The sequence below is a fragment of the Pristiophorus japonicus genome, chromosome 4 (genome assembly GCF_044704955.1).
Source record: "Pristiophorus japonicus isolate sPriJap1 chromosome 4, sPriJap1.hap1, whole genome shotgun sequence".
Taxonomy (NCBI): Eukaryota; Metazoa; Chordata; class Chondrichthyes; family Pristiophoridae; genus Pristiophorus; species Pristiophorus japonicus.
The window spans coordinates 254,907,007-254,919,476 of record NC_091980.1 but is presented as its reverse complement, the minus strand read 5'-3'; the positions used below and the strand labels follow the sequence as shown (position 1 = coordinate 254,919,476).

General features: G+C 43.2%; 1 protein-coding gene across 1 annotated transcript; it reads left to right on the top strand.

The window, feature by feature from the left end:
• Positions 1 to 6,464: 6,464 nt before the first annotated feature.
• ankrd9 (ankyrin repeat domain 9) lies at positions 6,465 to 7,641 on the top strand. Its single transcript, XM_070879346.1, has one exon. It carries the CDS (start codon positions 6,687 to 6,689, stop codon positions 7,587 to 7,589), a length of 903 nt encoding a protein of 300 aa, XP_070735447.1. The 5' UTR covers positions 6,465 to 6,686; the 3' UTR covers positions 7,590 to 7,641.
• The last annotated feature ends 4,829 nt before the right edge of the window (positions 7,642 to 12,470 follow it).

Below are 12,470 nucleotides of genomic sequence, written 5' to 3'. Positions count from 1 at the left end.
ACCATGAGACAGAGAGTATGGATAATGGGTAGGTACTCAAATTGGCAGGATGTGTTGGGGCCTCAACTATTCACAGTATATATTAATGTCTTAGATGATGGCATAGAAAGTCATGTATCCAAATTTGCCGATGACATAAATATAGGCAGCATTGTAGGCAGTGTAGATGAAAGCATATCATTTACATAAGGATATCGATAGATTAAGTGAATGGGCAAAATGGATTTCAATGTAGGCTAATATGAGGTCATCCACTTTGTACCTAAAAAAGATAGAATAGAGTACTTTCTAAATGGTGAAAAGCTAAAAACAGTGGAGGTCCAAAGAGACTTGGGGTCCTATTACATAGATCATTAATATGTCATGAATAGGTACAGAAAATAATCAAAAGGCTAATGGAATGGTGGCCTATATCTAGAGGACTAGAATACAAGGGGATGGAAGTTATTCTGCAGCTATACAAAGCCCTGGTTAGACCACACCCGGAGTACTGTGAGCAGATCTGGGCACCACACCTTAGGAAAGATATATTGGCCTTGGAGGGAATACAGTGTAGATTTGCGAGGACGATGCCTGGAATCCAAGGGTTAAACCTGGAATTACAAGGCAAGATTACACAAATTAGGGTTGTATTCCCTAGAATTTAGGTTAAGGGATGACCTGATCGAAGTTTCAAGATATTAAGGGGAACAGTTAGAGTAGATGGAGGGAAACTATTTCTGCTGGTTGGAAGTCTTAGGACTAGGGGACATAGTCCAGAAATTAGCACCAGACCTTTCAGGAGTGAAATTAGGAAACACTTCTACACACAAAGGGTGGTAGAAGTTTGGAACTCTCTTCCACAAACAGCAATTGATGCTAGATGAATTGTTAATTTTAAATCTAAGCTTGATAGATTTTTGTTAACCAAAAGCATTAAGGAATATGGGCCAAAGGGCCAAATGGAGTTAGATCGCAGATCAGCCATGATCTCATTGATTGGCAGTGAGCTCGAGTGGCTCATTGTCTTACTTCCTATGTGATCTATGCTGCATAACTTTTTAAACAGAATAAAATGACATTCAATTCAAATTGGTCATTTTTTTTCATTTTTCTGATGCAGCAAATAATATCATACTAAACATGGTAAATAATGTGTCCATTCCATTTCTGACACTTCTGCTCTCATCCCTTCCCCTCCACCCCAGAACCATGATAGGGTTCCCCTGGTCCTCCCCTTGCACCCTACCAGCCTTCACATTTAACGATTCATCCTCCGTGATTTCCACTCCCACCATTCCCTCCGCGACACCTTGGTCCACTCCTCTATCACCCCGAACACCCCCTCCCCTTCCCACGGCACCTTCCCATCCAATCGCAGGAGATGCAACACCTGCCCTTTTACCTCCTCCCTTCCCACTGTCCAGGGCCCCAAACACTCCTTCCAGGTGAAACAGCGATTTACTTGTACTTCTTTCAATTTAGTATACTGTATCCGCTGCTCACGATGTGGTCGTCTCTACATTGGGGAGACCAAATGCAGATTGGGTGAATGCTTTGCAGAACACCTCCGTTCAATTCGCAAGTGTGACCCCAAGCTTCCGGTCGCTGGTCACTTTAATACTCCACTCCCACTCTGACCTCTGCCTCTTACACTGTTTCAATAAAGCTCAACATAAGCTCGAGGAACAGCACCTCATAATCAATTAGGCACTTTACAGCCTTCTGGACTCAATATTGAATTCAACAATTTCAGAACATAACCTCCGCCCCCATTTATTTGGATGGCAGCTGTTGCTGATTCTGCGATTCCCATTTACACCTCTTCTAGACCCATCTTTTGTTTCTTTACTTGGCTCATTACTATCTCCATCATCCCTTTTGACATTTAATCTCTCCTGTCTTCCTCCCTATCACAGACATTCGCTTTTGTTCTTTGCTCCCCACCCCTTTCTCCACCTCTGTATTTGCATAAATCTTGTTACGTCTCCAACTTTTTCTAATTGTGATGAAAGGTCATCAACCTGTAAAGTTAACTCTGTTTCTCTCCCCACCAGATGCTGCCTGATCTGCTGAGTATTTCCAGCATTTTCTGTTTTTATTTGATTTCCAGCATCTGCAGTATTTTGCTTTTATGCCACAGTAAACACCCTGATATAACTATCTCTTCTGTCGGTCCTGAAGGGTTTCATTATAATAAAGTTTGACTGTATGTCCAAGCAAATTCAAAGTTGCTGGTGCATCTAAAGTGTAGTGACAATAGTAATGGCTGTTACATTTGTTTTGTGCTCAGCACCCAAGGCCACTCTTAAGTGCGCCCTTGCTTCTTATGAACTAGAGTTTGTCTATACACCTAATAACTGGGATTGTATAAACATTATCAGACTGGCTTGGCTATAAACCACAAAATAGACTTAATGACCAGAATTAGCAAATATAATAAAGCAAATTATGTCCCCTCCTAGGATGTACAAAAAATGTGACACTTCACTAATTAGACTGAAGCTAAACATTGACTGGTGTTTGTACAGTAACTCTCTAGATGTAAAATTATGTGGCCCATGGAGCCCCGAAGTGCCACCTCTACACAATGAACTGACAGCACGTTCCCAGAGATAAATCACTTGTATATTTTTGAAGTTCAACTCAGAACAAAATACATTTTTAAAATATAACCTTGACAATTGCATAATGCTATCAAATATCCACAAGGTTTAAAATAGAGATGCCTGCCTGCCAGGGTACACTTTTTATTCCCCTTGAAGTTAAAAACATAGTTTTCTTAACTTCCTTTAGACATGAGACAATCACCAATTGGCATATGTTTCACTTTAACTTCATTTGATAGATTTCAGGACAAAGCCAATAGTCTGTGGTAAATAGATTTCTATCTGCTTGCAATAAAAATGTAATTTCATTGGAATAATGGCTTTGAAGTGAACCTTTGCATTATAGAATTATTTTAATATTTGTTCTTAGAATTTGGGCTTTGCAAGTAAGGCCAGCATTTATGATCCAACCTTAGTTGCCCTGAGAAGGTGGTTGTAGGCCATCTTCTTGAGCCACTGCAGTCCATGTGGTGAAGAGGCTTCCATAATGCTGCCAGGTAAGAAGTTCCAGGATTTTCACCTGGCAGCAATGAAGGAATGATGATATATGTCCAAGTCAGAAAGATGTGTGACTTGGGGGTGATGATGTACCCTTGTCCTTCTAGGTGGTGGGGGGTCATAGGTTTGGGTTTATTGTCAAAGAAGCCTTAGCAACTTAAGAAACTCAACACTGCAGCCATGGTAAGCCAATGGTGGAAGGAGTGGATATTTAAGCCAGTGGATGGGTGCTGATCAAGTGGACTGCTTTGTCCTGGATAGTGCTGAGTTTCTTGCAGCTGCACCCATCCAGCAAGTGGAAAGTATTCCATCACACCCGTGACTTGTATGTGGTGGAGCAGCTTTGGGCACCATAATATGTATTTCCTGCATCTTAAGGAAAGCTGTCTGGTGTTAACCAAAATAAGTGCATGTGATTACGAAAGGAACCTGCTTTCTCCTGAAAAGCATTTTCACTATGTTGATTACACCATTTTGAACAGCTAATCAGAATCTTCTTCAAGGATAATATTATAGCAGGCAATCAGTTCTCCGAGAGGCATTGTTCTGATGCAGCTTAGCTTCCAAGCCACTATACATTCAGTATGTTGGGCTACTTCATTGGCTGTAAAGTGCTTTGGGACATCCTGAGGTTTTGAAAGGCACCACATGTTTACAAGTTCGTTCAATACTGCAATCTTTTGATCACAACCTCTATGGCCATATGTTACTTCAAATAAAATTACAGTCCTTGCTAAAGTTATGATATGCTCAAAAGATCAAACTACTTAATTGGTAATAAAGATTGGAAATTCTCACACAACACTTCTGTAAAAGTTTTTTTTTTAAATACTAGCAGATATGTGTGCTGTTACTCACAGTGAGTTAGAGGATAAGTTGTTTTATAACCATATGGATGCTATACCATGTTGGGCATAACCTCTGGACCACTGATTTATGGGCATTGAATATGTCTCATTCTGTTTGTATTACATTACATTTTTACTGTTGCCATGGGAATCAAATTACATGAATCTCCTTTTATTCTGTGAAAATGAATATATATTACATTACCTATGTATTTATTTATTATGCTGTGCCATTTTAAAGCTAAGGACACATTGAAAGATGGAAATCAAGATGTACCAGTTGAACGTTCTAACGAAGGGTCATCGACCTGAAACGTTGATTCTGTTTCTTTCTCCACAGATTATGTCTGACTTGTTGAGCATTTCCAGCATTTTCTGTTTTTATTTCAGATTTCCATCATCCGTAGTATTTTGCTTTTGTAACAGTTAGTATTAGGTACCTGGTATTTAGCAGCACTAGGAAGGGATGGGATTTAGTTTATTGGGGGAGCAGTCCTGGGCTTTAATAGTACTAGAGAGGGAAGGGGGGAGAGATAGTCCTGGGGTTTGGTAGAAGTGATGTGGGACTTGTGAAGTTTGACCATATTTGAGTGGGGTTGCTGGAGTTTGGCAGCTTAAGGAGAGACACCAATGTGGGGAGAAAATAGAGTTGTGACAGACTGCGGAAGGAAAGCCTCAGATTTGGCAGAACTAAAGGGAAATGTGGGGTTTGGCTCGTTGCTGGATTCCTGTGATCTATCAGCAATGAGGGAAGGAGGAAGCCATGAGTCCAAATAGCATGAGAGGGAGAGGTCCCAGGTCTGGTAGCACTAGTTTGAAAGTTTCTAAGAATTCTATGTAAATATCGAATTCAGTGGTTTGTGATTTGATTCTGGATATGTCTTCCCTTTATTTCTGCCTCTACCTCTATCTTTATCTCGCTATCTGTTTGTCTGTATGTCTGCCTCAGAGTTTTCATTAGCTAGAACGTTTACATTTTCTAATTATCATAAAAACACAACTGATGCTAATCAGAGCCTTTCTGTTTGTCTGAGCAGCTTTTAAAATTCAAGTCAGTTCTTTATTTGGGGAAAGCAAAAATAAATCAAATTAGGATAAGGACAGACATTCTCTCTGTCTCTTTATCTGTGCCTTTATCTGCCAGTTTAACTTGCTCTTTGAAGTAAAAAATTAATAGCTTTTAATTAAAGGTTTGTTGATTGTGTTCTTTTTTAAAGAATTAATTAAACAAACTAAAATACAATTATATACAGATGCAATTGGACTTTTCCCACTGAAGAATAATGGAATGTTTATAATTTGAACATAGGCAAAACCTATTCGTACAACCGTTGATATTTGAAATCTGCCTGATTTTCTTTCCTTCCCATGCACACTGTTTTTTCCCTCAGGTGCACACTCAGTCATGCACATACACATGGTCACTGCTTTTAAAAACACAGTACAATAAACTTAGCATGAATAAAGCAATTGAAATTATTTCAAATAATTTTGAAAAACAACCAAGTGGTTACTACTGGAAGCTAAAGAGAAAATTGGGGTAGTTGGGCTGATTAAAAACTATTGATGCAACCTGGACATTCTGCACATGTGCAGACTGCAGGATCTGCCTTCAGCTAAAATAGTCATGGCTGTAAGCAAAGCTATGTCTTGGCATTTGGGGCGGGTGAAGCTTTCAAATAAAACTTTAATGAAGGGATTAAAAGACGAACAAGAAATTCAGTAGTTAAATTGTTATTGTAAAATATGCAACTTTAAAACATTTAAATTTTCCTGCAACCCTTATTTTGGGCATTCAGTTACTGTGGATGAGGCTTGTTTAAAGCATTCTGAATTGTGTGATTGGTTGATTGTTTTTTTCTTATAAACTAGTGCTTTATTATCGTTCAACATTGGCTGTTTTTGTAATTTCTTTGTCATTTCTGTGGCAGTTTTCTAGTCACTTTCCTTACTTTTATTTTTTTATGTTCCCTACCTCATCAGTTCTGCTTTTCTGCAGTTTTGCATGGAGCCAATCAATAAAATGTGATGGCAAAGGTGTGACATGAACTAAATGTGACGGACAAGCCGTGCACTGGATACTCCACACTCCATCCCTTCTTAAAAAGCCTCTGCCCCCTCTTAATGTAAAAAGGTAACCTGTAATGTCGCAAAGGATTTCTATTTTAATGCATCCACAGTGCCGAGATTAAATGCGTCTTGTGAAGATATATTTTAGAACTAGAAATTTAAAAGATGAACTTTGGTATTAAATAATACAGGAATGTTGTAACTGATCCAAGCCGCATAGGGGGAAAAACAAGGAACAAAATATGAAATGAGATACTGGTCACGTACTCGGATTGAATGTGTTTGAACTCTTTTCATAACATCATTTCAGTATCAATTTACTGCCAGTGTAATGACGCAAATGGAGGGTGTTGCCTCCGCTGCTCGCTCATTAGTCAGTATCAGGGCGGTGTGGTGAATCCGACCAATGCCCGAGCCGCCGCTCAGGTGCCAGTTCACATAAAAGGGTTGGCACAAGCGCGACGCCCGGCTCCAGGAACCGCGACTCCCGGACACCAGCTCTAAGGACAGCAGAAACCCTCTGACACCCGGCTCCAGGGGACAACAACAACTCCACAAGTTGCCAATCGGGTGCCCGGGATCTCTGCAGGGACGAGTTTGGGAGCAGCTTGACTGGGACGGGAACAGATTCGGGCAGTGCGCCAACTTGTAGGAGCAGGGGCACGGCCAGCGACTCCGAGACATGCCCTGGGACATCGCGAACTCCTACCGCTGCCAGAAGCGCTGCAAGAAATCCTCCTTCGCTTTCTACCAGGCGGTGCGGGACCTGCTGCCCGTCTGGATGCTGGAAGAGATGCGGACGATGGAGGTGTTTCACTGGGAGGAGAGCGGGCGGATGAGCACCTACTCGCCGTCCGAAGCCCTCCTCTACGCCCTGGTGCACGACCACCAGCAGTACGGCCAGTACCTGCTGGCCAAACACCCGCAGGCAGCGCTGGCCGCGCCCAGCAAGAGCTTCTGCTGCTGCCAGGCCTCGGCCCCGCACCTCGCCATGGCCGTGCGCTACAACCGCGTCGCCACCCTGGCGCGGATACTGAGCAGCCTGCGAGTCTTTCCGGACAGCGAGCGCTCGGCTTACATCAACCGCAGGGGCTGTGTGCATGTGGAGAGTGGCAAGACGCCACTGCACTTAGCGTGCGAGCTGGCCAGGGCCGAGTGCCTGAGCTTGTTGCTCGCACACGGCTCGTCTCCTTACATTACAGACTGCAGTGGCAACACAGCCCTGGACACATTGCTCGGCCAACTGAGTGACAGCGACCTGGACACGCACCGGAAGAACATCTGCCTGCACAATCTCTTGCTTTTTATGCCAGAGCTGAAGTTTAAAATGCAAGCGGGGCTGAAGGAGAACGGGAGCCTCTGGCAGAGTTTACTTGGGACGGATATCTTTCAGTGGCTCTCCGGCTTCAGCCCTCCTCCCCTGTTTATAAAGGCCATGCAAACTTTAATCGGGACCATTGCTCCCGAGAAATTCCCAGAGGGACTAAACGAATTGCCGATATCGCATCTGCTGAAACCTTTGGACTTTAAACTGACTGCAGAGGGCACTGCTCAATCAAATTGTTACAACTTTAAAATGCTGTAGTATTTATGATTGCGGAAGATTTGAAATAACTGTAATAAAATATTCTAAAGAACGTTGTTTGGAGTGCCTATAAATCAATTCTTTCGGCCTATTCTAGATTTAGACGATTTGCGGTGCACTTTGGAATTAGCAACTCCGGAAAAGTTTTCAGCTCAGTGAAGTCCAACTGTTCGATTTCCGCAGTTTCTAATATATTGTTGATTCAAACTTTAATTTAATGCATTCGGGTATGAACTGTGTCATTACATCCTCTGTGTTCGGGTTTGATGACCTGCAGTAAATAGTTTATCAAAACTTGTGTTAGTCGGATATGCGTGTGGGGGTCAGTGATTCACAAATCCTGATACAATGCACTGTCATATTCCATTTCATTATTATACGAAGGAGGTGGGTGGGGCGGCCTGACCCATCCACCTCCATGGCACGAACCTGGTATTGCAGTACTTCCAGGAACGGTGCTTGGGCTCTAGGCCTTTTGGCTAAGAGCATTGGCGCAGGGTGATCCTTGATGTGTGCAAGGTGACCTCTGGCGTTTGTGATCTGACAAAGAATTGGAAAGATTGGCAACGAATAAAATTTTTTTTTTTTTAAATTTCATTATTATACGAAGATAGCAATGTGAGTTTAGGAGCGCACTGAACAGGTTCTGCCTGCTAGCTCGGTCTTCTGAAGTGCTCATGGTAAAATTGTGAAATCTTTGCTATTCCGATCGTCTATTAATCGGCTCTTCCCTCAGGTTACATAAGCACGGCAGAGAGAAACACAGACCTCATCTCAGAAGTAACACACGTGAAGTTACATTGTATGAAATACAGTCTGCCCACAAGGTCCACATACAGGCTTCGTTGCTATAGAAACGCTTGCAACATTTGTACAGGACTCAATGAAACGTCTAATCAAAAACTGACCTCTGGCTCCTTTCACCAAGCTGCCGCCAATCACCTTCTTACAGGCAGGCAGCAAATTCAAATGGAAAGTATATTGGCAAACAGGCGATGGCTCGATGTATTACAACTGATGTATTCCAGGATATATGAAATATTTATAGTGGAGTAAATCTGAGTTTATATGAAGGTTTATACAGGTCAAATTATTTTCCCAATGCAATCAAGGATAATCTTCAGGTAACTAGTGTAACTCTCGACTATTATAGGAGTGTTAATATAGGGCTTAAATTCTATGAGCATGTGCAGATTTGCATAGAGACTGTAATCAGTGGCCTTGATTATAATTTAAAAAATCATCTAACTAATTAATTTTATCTCTTACCTTTTTGAAAGCACAGGATACACAGGAAGATGGTTATGTCCAGGAAGTAACACTATGTCGCACTATTTCCGTCATGCCTGGCTGCCGTGTTTAAGTTATGGTTACCGTACAAACTCACCTTTGGATCCTTTGAGCTCCTGATGTATTTCTCCAAGTTAACTGGTACTCTGCTCTGTATTGCCACCTGCTTGAGGCTTACTGAACTGCAGCCTCTTCCTGTCCCCCCACCCACCCCAAGAACCTCCCCCAGGCTATTTTAAAATTCATTTTGCAGCTCTTTGAAATTAAGAAGCTGTCGTAACCACTGTGCACACCCCTCCTGTGCTATCCTGCTGCCCTGGCCAGAAATGTCCTATATTGATATTGGTGTAACTTCCTATTCAGAGTAAAGTACTGGAGGTTCCCGGGACGTTCTCTTTGACCTGTGTTAATTAATGAGATTTCGAATGAATCATAGATATTTACAGCACTGAAGAAGGCCATTTGATCCATCGTGTCGTGCCGGCCGACAAAGTGCTATTCAGCCTAATCCCATTTTCCAGCTCCTGGTCCGTAGCCCTGTAGGTAAGGGCACTTCAAGTGCATATCCAAGTACTTTTTAAATGTTATGAGGGTTTCTGCCTCGATCACCCTTTCAGGCAGTGAGTTCCAGACTCCCACCACCCTCTGGGTGAAAACATTTCTCCTCAAATCCCCTCAAAACCTCCTACCAATTACTTTAAATCTATGCCCCCTGGTTATTGACTCCTCTGCTAAGGGAAATAGGTTCTTATCCACTCTATCTAGGTTCCTCATAATGTTATACACCTCAATTAGGTCTCCCCTCAGCCTCCTGTGTTCCAAAGAAAACAACCCCAGCCTATCCAATCTTTCCTCAAAGCTAAAATTCTCCAGTCCAGGCAACACCTTCCTAAAGTATTGTGTACAGTTCTGGTCTCCTTACCTAAGGAAGGATATACTTGCCATAGAGGGAGTGCAACAATGGTTCACCAGACTGATTCCTGGAATGGGGGGATTGTCCTATCATGATATATTGAGTAGACTAGGCCTATAATCTCTAGAGTTTAGAAGAATGAGAGATGATTTCATTGAACCATACAAAATTCTCACAAGGCTTGACAGGGTAGATGCTGGGGGGATGTTTCCCCTGGCTGGAGAGTCTAGAACCAGGGGTCAGTCTCAGAATAAAGAGTCAGTCATTTAGGACTGAGATGAGGAGAAATTTCTTCACATAGAATGTTGTGAATCTTTGAAATTCTCTACTCCAGAGGGCTGCAGAGACTCAGTCGTTGAGCATATTCAAGATGGAGATCGATGGATTTTTGGATATTAAGGTAATCAAGGGATATGGGGACAATGTGGACAGGTGGAGTTGAGGTAGAGGATCAACCATGATCTTATTTAATGGCGGAGCAGGCTCAAAGGGCTAAATGGCCTACTCCTGCTCCTATTTCTTATGTTATGTTCTTATGTTAAATCTCCTCTGTATCCTCCCTAGTGCAATCACATCTTTCCTGTAATGTAGTGGCCAGAACTGCATGCAGTACTCTAGCTGTGTTATACAGTTCAAGCATAACCTCCCTGCTCTTGTATTCTATGCCTCAGCTAATAAAGGCAAGCATTCCGTATGCCGTCTTAACCACCTTATCTACCTGTCCTGCTACCTTCAGGGAACTGTGGACATGCACTCAAAGGTCCCTCTGTTCCTCTACACTTCTCAGTGTCTTACCATAATGAAAATGCAATCATCAGGCAGATCGGCTTTATTTTATATATTAAAATAGAGGCCATTAGATTTTGAACTAACATACTATGTAGACCATTAAAACTCTTGAATTGTAGCTGATCTTATAACAACAACAACCTGTATTTATATAGCACTTTTAACAGAGTAAAAAAAAATCCCAAGGCGCTTCACAGGAGTGTTATAAAATACAATTTGACACTGAGCCACATAAGGAGAAATTAGGGCAGATGACCAAAAGCTTGGTCAAAGAGGTGGATTTTAACGAGTGTCTTAAAGAAGGAAAGAGAGGTGGGGAGGTTTAGGGAGGGAATTCCAGAGCTTAGGGCCTAGAGTGCTGAAAGCACATCCACCAATGATGGAGCAATTAAAATTGGGAATGTGCAAGAGGCCAAAATTGGGAGAGTGCAGATATCTCAAGAAGTTGTGGGGCTGAAGGAGATTAGAAATACGGAGGGGCGAGGCCATGGAGGGATTTGAAAACAAGGATGAGAATTTTAAAATCGAGGCATTGCTTAACCAGGAGCCAATATAGGTCAGTGAGCACAGGGATGATGAGTCAACTGGTCTTGGTGTGAGTTAGGACATGGGCAACCGAGTTTTGGATGACTTCAAGTTTACGTAGGGTAGAACGTGGGAGGTCAGCCAAGAATGCATTGGAATAGTGAAGTCTAGAGGTAACAAAGACATGAATGAGGGTTTCAGCAGCAGATGAGCTGAGAAAGGGGTGGAGATGGACGATGTTATGGAGATGGAATTAGGCGGTCTTATGGCGCGGATATGTGGTTGGAAGCTCATTTCAGTGTTAAATAGGACACCAAAGCCTGGTTCCGCTTCAGACAGATGCTAGGGACAGGGATGGAGTCAGCGGCTAGGGAACAGAGTTTGTGGCGGGGACTGAGGACAATGGCTTCAGTCTTCCCAATATTTAATTCGAGGCGGAGCAGCATCGGAGGGACCTACAAAAGGCCCAGCGTCGAGTTGGGAGGCAGCGGGGAGTTCGGAGATGCAGAGCAGTGTCGGAGGGGCCTACAAAAGGCCCAGCGTCGAGTCGGGAGGCAGCGGGGAATTCGGAGGAGGCCAGCTGGTGCAGTTGCAGGGAGAGAAAGCAAAAAAGAAGTAGAAAGAAATCGAAGGGTGACATCACAGCCAAGGGGGTAAGTGATTGGCTGGTGATTGGTGCAGTTTTTCTACTTCTTTTTCTTTATCAGGAGGTAACCTTTAGCATTGTTGTTGCCAAATTAAGTTAATCTAAGAATTAAGTCATGGTAGGAGAGCTCAGACACGTGTCATGCTCCTCCTGTGCGATGTAGGAAGTCAGGGACGCTTCCAGTGTCCCTGACAACTACATGTGCGGGAAATGTATCCGGCTGCAGCACCAGACAGACCGCATTGCGGCACTGGAGCTGCAGGTAGATTTACTCTGGAGCATCCGCAATGCTGAGGACGTTGTGAATAGCACATTTAGTGAGTTGGCCACACCGCAGGTAAAGGTTACACAGCCAGATAGGGGATGGGTGACCAACAGGAAGAGCATTGGAAGGAAAATAGTGCAGGGATCCCCTGCAGTCATCCCCCTCCAAAATAGATACACCGCTTTGGGTACTGTTGAGGGGGATGACTCATCAGGGGAGAGCAGCAGCAGCCAAGTTCACGGCACCATGGGTGGCTCTGCTGCACAGGAGGGCAGGAAAAAGAGTAGGAGAGCGATAGTGATAGGGGATTCTATTGTAAGGGGAATAGCTAGACATTTCTGCGGCCGCAATCAAGACTCCAGGATGGTATGTTGCCTCCCTGGTGCAAAGGTCAAGAATGTCTCGGAGCGGTTGCAGGACAATTTGAAGGGGGAGGGTGAACAGCCAGTTGTC